We start from the raw sequence: 8,060 nt of genomic DNA on the forward strand, positions 1-8,060 counted from the left end.
GCATGGCGTCCCGCGTCTTGGCCGGTGCCGTGAGAGCCGCTTCAGGTCAGTGAGCGGCCCCAGGTCCGGGTGCTTCTCCTCGGGCGGGGCGGGTGGAGGGTGCAGTCCGCGTTTAGCAGGGAGGGGGCCATCCCTGGATTCCCGAGAGGCCCTGATGGGCCCCGCGTGTGCGGGGCCGGCTCCCCGCGGCAGAGTCGCGCGGGCCTGGTTGTCTGCCGCCCTCCTCCTCTCTTAACATGTAAACCAGGGACACGGCCTCAGCTTACTTTTATGGTTGGAGGCCAGGCCAGGCCCCGCCACTCAACTTTGACCTTGAAAACTTGAATTCATTTGTTTCGAGTTTCGGATTCTACAGCTGTCAGGTGGGGCCAATGGCACTTGCTCCGGGCTCACAGTAATTGCCGCGTGACACACACAACGCGGACACTTTTCTAACTGCAGCCTTCAGAATTGGGGGTGGGTGGGTGGAGTCTAAAGGATTTCCTGCCAGAGTGACCCGGAGGAACCCCAAACCCACTGCCACCGAGTCAGCTCCCACTCAAAGTGACCCTACAGAGTACACCTCTCAGAGCTGCCCCATGGGTTTCCGACCCCTGGTCTTTAAGGAGCGAGCCAGGGGAGCACTTATGTATGAAGAAAGCAGACGTGCAGTCTTGGAAACCCACAGGGGCATTTCTGCCCTGTCCTATAAGGTTGCTGTGAGTAGGAATTGCGTCCAGGATGTGAAGTTTTTAGCGTCCCAAGTAACAGGCGTCCAAGCAGGTAAATCATGTTGTCTCACTAGTCTTAAGGGCTTGCTGCACAATGTTTAAAAGTCATTCAAAGATGATAGTTAAATGATTTTCATACAAAATATATTATGTTACAAATTTCTTTGCAAGAGGATTAAAAATAGGTTGAAGAAGAAAAATGCAAATATATGGATTTTCCAACTTGTGAGATTGTAAAAAAAACTTTTATGACATGCATGGATTTAATAAATAACTAAATCATACAAGTGGATAACTAATACCATGGACAACACATAGAACGTGATGCCACCAGAAGCCCTTTCCTCCACCCTTTTGTACTTCCCCACTTTCCCCAAGGGTCAGCACTGTTCTTATTTCTTAATTACCCTCTTGCCTTTTTTCTATAATAGGAATAAAATAATAGCTTCTCTACATGCATCTCAATAATATTTTGCTTTGCCTCCTTTTGAACACAGCATCAGTGAAACCACATGCAGTGAGTGATACCTTGGTTGTCCAATGACTCCAAGCTTGAACTTTCCACTACTTGAATAGCCAAGTGAGAAACAGATCTTTGCGGGGTTTGTAACTTTTGGACCAAAAATACGACTTGAAAAACTTGTACGGGCCAAGAGTGAGTCAAGTCTCTCATCTTGCTGTGGACACAAAGGGTGGGTGACACTTCTGTGTCAGCACCACTGTCAGTCAGACTACATATAGTGCTGTGTTAGTGCATTAAAACATTTGCTATTGTGATATTTTTTGGGGGGGTGCTTTATTTAACATTGTAACCACGGCTTCCCAGAAATTTAGTAATACCAGCAGCAAAGCTAAGAGGCTAACTGAGAACCATTAATAGTTGAAGAAAGAAATGATGGTGAAATTTTAATCAGGACGCCACTTGTCTGATTTGGCAGCTGATGACAACATGGCTAAGTCGACATTATCAACAGTAAAATACGTATATATGACTCAAGCAACACATGTAGCGAAAGATGTGAAATCATTCTGATGAAACAAAGAGCCCAGACTATGGAAGACGTTGAAAAGTTGCTGTTAATTTGCATAAGTCAGAAACAGCTTGATGGCGATAGTGTGTCTGAGACAGTGACATGCAAGAAGGCTAAACACCTCCACAGTGATTTAAAGTCCAGGAAAAATGAGTTTATAAATGTAAGTGTGGAGTCTCAAAACAAATTATTTGGTTTTCCATTATTTCTTAAGGGGAAAATGTTTAGTTCTTGACTTTTTCATTGTTCAAAGACGACTTGAGTTTGACACCCAAGGTATCACTGCCGTGCGGATTCTTCAGTGCCTGGCCTCTTTCTCACGGTGGCATGCTTGCTTGCTTGCTTTCTTTGATAATGAAATTTATTTTTTCAGTTTATTTTATAATCGTTTTATTAGGGGCTCATACAACTCTTATCACAATCCATACACACATCAATTGTGTAAAGCACATTTGTACATTCGTTGCCCTCATCATTCTCAAAACATTTGGTCTCGACTTAAGCCCCTGGCATCTGGTCCTCTTTTTTCCCCCTCCCTCATGAGCCCTTGATAATTTATAAATTGTTATTTTGTCATATCTTGCCCTGTCCAACGTCTCCCTTCACCCACTTTTCTGTTGACCGTCCCCCAGGGAGGAGGTCACATGTAGATCTTTGTAATAGCTTCCCCCTTTCCAACCCACTCTCCCTCTACACTCCTAGTTTCACCACTCACACCACAGGTCCTGAAGGGATCATCCACGCTGGATTCCCTGTGTTTTCAGTTCCTATCTGTACCAGTGTACATCCTCTGGTTCAGCCAGACTTGCAAGGTAGAATTGGGATCATGGTAGTGGGGGCTGAGGAAGCATTTAGGAACCAGAGGAAAGTTGTATTTCTCATCTTTGCTACATTCATGCTGCTCAGGCCTTGGCACTTTCCATTGCTGTGAAACTCCCTGCCTTGAGGCCATTCCAACTCACAGTGGGTTTCCGAGATTGTCGATCTTTTTTTTTTCCTTTCTGCTATTGGAATTCTTTATCGAACTAAAAAGCCTTATCTTTCTCCCATGGAACAGCTAGTGGTTTAAAACGGCTGACCTTGCAATAGGTCATTTTATTGATTTATAGGCATTCTTTAGTCTTTTTATGAGTCTTTTATCATTTATGTGTATTTCCAGTATTTTTTATTCTCCCATCCTGGCTTGTGTCTTTATTTAGAGTGTCTTTTTTTTCTTCAAGTGTGATTGAGAGAAAGTTTAGAGTAAGTTGATTTTCCATTCAACAATTTATGTACATTTTGTTTCAGATCTTTGGTTGTAGTTCCCACAATGTAACAGCATTCTTCCCATTCCCTCCTGAACTTCCCATTTACGTCCCTCTTTCTTATCCCTTCCTGTCCTCTGAGCCCAGTAGGCCTGTTTGTTTAGAATTTTTAATTTTGTTCCACATTTTATCTCACTTTATCCAAGGGCTTTGAACGAGGTCCTTTTCAGGGTAGTTGCTAGTGGTAGTGGGCCCTTCTCGTTCTGGTCTCAGGGCTGTGAGGGACGGTGCCCCGCGATCCATTCTCAACTCACTGCCGTCAAGTCGATGCCGACTCATGGCAGCCCTGCAGGACAGAGTAGAACTGCCCCTGGGAGTTCCTGAGACTGTAACTGCATAGGAGTAGAAAGCCTCATTATTCTCCTTGGGAATGACTGGTGGCTTCCAACTACTAACCTTGTGGTTAGCAGCCTAACACATACTGAGCCACCAGAGCACCTCTGGAAATTGGGACACATTAATGACTTGGTACGCTTGGTTGCTTTGATACATCACTTAATTTTAAGTATCTGGATGCCTGTTTTGATGTATCATTAAGTGTACCTGCTTCTCTCTGTTTTTACAGGATTCTTACGGCCCTTGAGTATTTTGGCATCTTCGGCCAATCAAAACTGTGCCAAGAATGCGTGTCTTGTCTCTGCATTGTCCACCCGACATTTTAGTCAGCTGCAAACACCAGTTGTTTCCTCTGCTCTCAGACTGATTACCCCTGTGGGAAACCTGCCGTGCTGGCTGCCTGCACCAACCCTCAACAGGTAGTCTCTTTCAGTAAATTTGACATTTGGGCGAAACTTCTAAAATGTTCACACCTGCAAAGACATCGTAAAGCAGGTGAAACACTTTGCCTGCGTACTGTATACTATGAAGATTTTGCCTGTTCGAGTCGGGCAATGTGATCACCACCTGTGCAGCTGCGTGCACAGCAAGGACTGCCAAAGGGAAGCCCCTCTGTTAGCCGTGTATGTGGCTTCCTGGCGGGGGCTGTCAGCCAGAGGAGGGTAAACAAGATGCTCAGCTATAGGGGTGGGATGTGTGGTATTGTCATCTAGTCACCAAATGTGCGGTATATGCAGACCAGGACAACCCAGCACTGGACTTGGCAAAGAGGAGGCAAAGTTAGAGGCAGAAGTCAGATACATGAGAAACCAGGTGATTGCAATGTAGTAGGAGACACTCTCTTCTGGGGTGGAGGGAAGTGGGTGATGGAAGGCTTGCAAATCAATAACTTCAGTTCTTAGGCCTAGTGGTCATGGAATAGATTCTCTTAATCTGCTAAGCAACTTATATGTGTATGTGTGTGTGTGTGTGTTTTAGGGTGGGTCCCTTGCTTTCTAATGTCCTGAAGCTACCAGTCAGAACTCTAACTTACTACAGTATAAGAAAAGGCAAGAGAAAGACTGTGAAGGCTGTCATATATCGGTTTCTTCGACTTCATTCTGGCCTGTGGGTCAGGAGAAAGGTAAGTCTCCGCCCTGTACTTGATTTAACATGGATGGAAGCAACAGATGAAAAGAAACAGAAGTCCTTGAACGTTTTATCACTGCCATCTCCTCCCCTAACTGGCCCCAGCAGGCTGTACAGGGCTGTGCTTCTGCGCTGGCTTTGTAGGCGCCCCTTTCTGGGAGGGACTTCATGTGAAGAAACAGGTCAGCATCCACTAAACACACCCTTTCATAACAGCTTATTTACAACGACAAAAGGCTTCACTGTGGGACAGGATTCACCTCAGTTGTTGACATGTTGTGTATCTCATGGAGTCCCACGAAACCCCTAAATGCCTGGCTCTGTGTGGAGGTCCTTTTTCAACAGTGGAGCAATCCAGTGGCAGAATAGACCAGCCTGGACTGGGGTCATGATCCAGATTTGGGGACTGAAATGGTTTTCATCCTACTTTGGATTGGATTTTCTAGATAACTTAATTGCTTTTTTAATAACTTTTATTGTGAATCAATTTTGCATTCAACAGTTGAAACGTCTTATACCCTCTTAATAGCTCACCCTGTCCCCACCCCATGATTCCTCTTAGCCCTGAACACTCTCTTCCCATCACCCACTTCAACACCTATCAGGCAGCTTAATTTTTATGGCAGAACATTAATCTCAGATACTTTAAAACATTGGTTTTTACAAACGTTTTTCCTGATTCAAGCTCCCTGTCATCACATCGATTAGGGCACAGTGACCCTCTGGGGAGAGCAGAACTGCTTCTGGGGGTTTCTGAGACGATTCATAAGCATCTGCCAAGTGGTATGGGTTTGGTTCGGCTAGCATAGTGCTGTAAAGAGCCCTTGTCTTGAAGAGGCCCTGGGCCCCGGTCAGCGGACGGGTTTCTGCTCTTCCCTCCCCTTGGTAGTTTGCTGTGGCTTGAGCCATTGTTGAAGCAGGCTGGCATTTAAGGTCTCGTCCAAACAGGCTATGATTATATTTTTTACTAAAAAGCAAAGTCACTGAATCCATTTCAGTTCATAGCACCTTGGTAGACAGACGGCCCCATAGGGTTTTGAAGGCTGCAATCATTATTGGCTGTGGGGTCAGACCATGAAGCTTTTGGTTCGCAGTCAAGCACTTTAACCACTGTGCCATCAGGGCTCCTTAGAGGTTTTCTGTTTAGTCTTACTTTGCTTTGTGAGAAACTAACAATGCATCAGTGGTGTTTATGGTAGTTCTGGGTTAAGTAATTGAGGTAACAACTCCCTCGCCATCTCTAAATAGATTTAGGGCAGTGGTTCTCAACCTTCTTAATGCTGCAGCCTTTCACACAGTTCCTCGTGTGGTGGTGACCCCCAACCTTAAAATTATTCTCGTTGCTTCTTCATCATTGTCATTTTGCTACTGTTATGAATCGGGTGACCCCTGTGAAATGGCTATTCAACCCCCAAAGTACTTCCTCTAAAAATTAGTTCTGAGTGTGTGAAGCAGGAGAAAACACAGTTTTCTGCTCCTGGAAAGAGCTACGGTCTCTGAAACCCACAGGGCCATTCTTCCCTGTCCTGTTGGGTCCCTGTGAGTTGGAACCAACTCAGTGGCATTGAGTTTGGTATTTTGGTGTGGAAAGAATAAATGAAGCAATACATTCAATAATGGTGTCTCTCAGCCCTCTGAAGTGAACTTACCGTGCTAGCCAGTTCTCCCTTCACCATCTCAGTCAGATGGGCTTCAGAATAGTGGTTAAGAACTTTTACTAGCTCTTGGACGTTGGTCTGCTGACAAACGGTGCTTTTGTTTTATCAAATCCATAAATGAGTGTGTTAGGCCAGGTTGACTAGAGCAATAAATCCAGTGACATTCATAAATGTGTAAGAGAGAACTTTTTATCAAAAAGTAGTTATTTGTCAAGCAAACATCCCAGCCCAGGCCAGATCAAGTCCCTAAGTCCGACACTTGTCCATAAATCCCTCTTCAGACTCACACAGCCACATGCAGGGATGCAGACAGGATCAAGGCCGGTGGGGGCAAGGTTGCTTGGATCCATTGGCGATGGCCCCATCCCAGGGCTTGAGCAGGTCTCAGCGTGGCTCACCAGCAGGAAGGTGAAGGCAGGGGGCGGGGAGGTTCCCAGGACCCTCCTTATGAAGTCACACCCACAAGGAGGCACCCTCAGGCTGTGACCTGATTGACAATCTTGACTCCACCCCTACACTTTTATATCTACAAGTTGACACAAAGAGTAACTACCACAGAGAGTATGTTGTTGAAGAGATACGATGTTGCTAAAGAGATAATGCATATAAAGTTCGTGATTAGCATTCCTTACCACCATGATGTGCCCCATGGGTGTATGTGAACACCATGTTAAATTAACATCTTATGAAGTTGCACTCCTCCTTGTTCTTGTAGTTACTGGAGGAGGCCAGAGGAAGGCGTAAGAGGGCAGGCAACTGTGGGAGCAGAGGAGCAGGAGTAGCCACCACTGCTGCCACTTGCCTGCCTGACAAAGCCAATATTCCATGTCTAGAGCTATGTCTCACCTACCCGTAACCTACCCATGGTCCAGTTCTGCAGGAATCTGGGTTTGGGTGTTTAAAATCATTCCGAGGAAATAATAAGCAGGAGGGCTGCTTTCCCTTTAAAACCAAACAACCAACCCTAGAGGCCACTGAGTATATGCATTCGATGTCACACAAAAGGCCATTAAGTGAGCTATACTTGTGTATTCTTTCACTTTGTTTTCTGTGGTTTTAATTAATCTCCCCCCCAAAAAAATGTTAAATTACTTATTTAGTATTGCAACTACCTGCTTTCTCCACTCACCAGTAAGACTCACATCTTTCCAAAGAACATGCCCGCCCCAATAGATGTCTGTTTTTGTCCCCATTAGGCCGATAAGCCACAAGTAGAGAGAGACAATACCTTGTTTCCTACAAAATAAAATGTTTTATGCCTTTGTAACATTCGACAGGCCGGCTATAAGAAAAAGCTGTGGAAAAAGACAGCTGCAAGGAAGAGACGCTTGAGAGAATTTGTCTTTTGCAATAAAACCCAGAGCAAACTCTTGGATAAGATGACGACTTCTTTCTGGAGGAGGAGAAACTGGTATGCTAATGATCCTTACCAGCTGTACCATGATCGCACGAACCTGAAAGTATAGAGCTGAAGTGTGGGGAGTTTTCCCAGCCGCTGAATGTGTGCCCTTCATGTGTATGCCTTTTCAAAGAGGAGTCCGTGTAACGTGATGATGTAAACTGCACCAGCTGATGTATGTAATCCTGTCTCAACCACATTAAAACTTAATGGAGTAAACATTCCTTGCTGTGGTCAGGGAAACGGTGCATTCTTTTTAATAAATGGTCGTGGCGACTGCTGTTCCAATTAGCTTTCAACTTCTACATGTTGGCCCTCAGCTCCATGTCAAGTCTCTTAACTGCCGAGTGACTCCAGTGGTGCTATCTGGTCCTTTCATGCCTCGGTGACCTCCCTTGTTGGAACCCACCCTGGCCCACTCAGTGGTGTTTGCACCAAGTAATATGGAGCAAAAAGGGTTAGCTGAGCATTTCCAATTGAGAGGAGCGTGGGCC

General features: G+C 45.3%; 1 protein-coding gene across 1 annotated transcript; it reads left to right on the forward strand.

Annotated features, from left to right (window-relative positions):
- Window positions 1-2: 2 nt before the first annotated feature.
- MRPL35 (mitochondrial ribosomal protein L35) lies at window positions 3-7,790 on the forward strand. The gene is made up of 4 exons (XM_004707953.2): window positions 3-45; window positions 3,611-3,800; window positions 4,360-4,504; window positions 7,445-7,790. The coding sequence occupies exons 1-4, from the start codon at window positions 3-5 to the stop codon at window positions 7,631-7,633; spliced, it is 567 nt and encodes a 188-aa protein (XP_004708010.1). The 3' UTR covers window positions 7,634-7,790.
- Window positions 7,791-8,060: the final 270 nt, after the last annotated feature.

The sequence above is a fragment of the Echinops telfairi genome, unplaced genomic scaffold (assembly GCF_000313985.2).
Source record: "Echinops telfairi isolate 266 unplaced genomic scaffold, ASM31398v2 ScPeMD7_7467;HRSCAF=8505_1, whole genome shotgun sequence".
Classification (NCBI taxonomy): domain Eukaryota; kingdom Metazoa; phylum Chordata; class Mammalia; order Afrosoricida; family Tenrecidae; genus Echinops; species Echinops telfairi.

Bases quoted from the DNA above. Each gene is read 5' to 3' on its own strand.
- MRPL35 (XM_004707953.2), top strand. From the start codon at position 3: ATGGCGTCCCGCGTCTTGGCCGGTGCCGTGAGAGCCGCTTCAG. The intron at 46-3,610 runs GTCAGTGAGCGG...CTGTTTTTACAG, and splicing joins TGCCGTGAGAGCCGCTTCAG to GATTCTTACGGCCCTTGAGT. The intron at 4,505-7,444 runs GTAAGTCTCCGC...AACATTCGACAG, and splicing joins GCCTGTGGGTCAGGAGAAAG to GCCGGCTATAAGAAAAAGCT.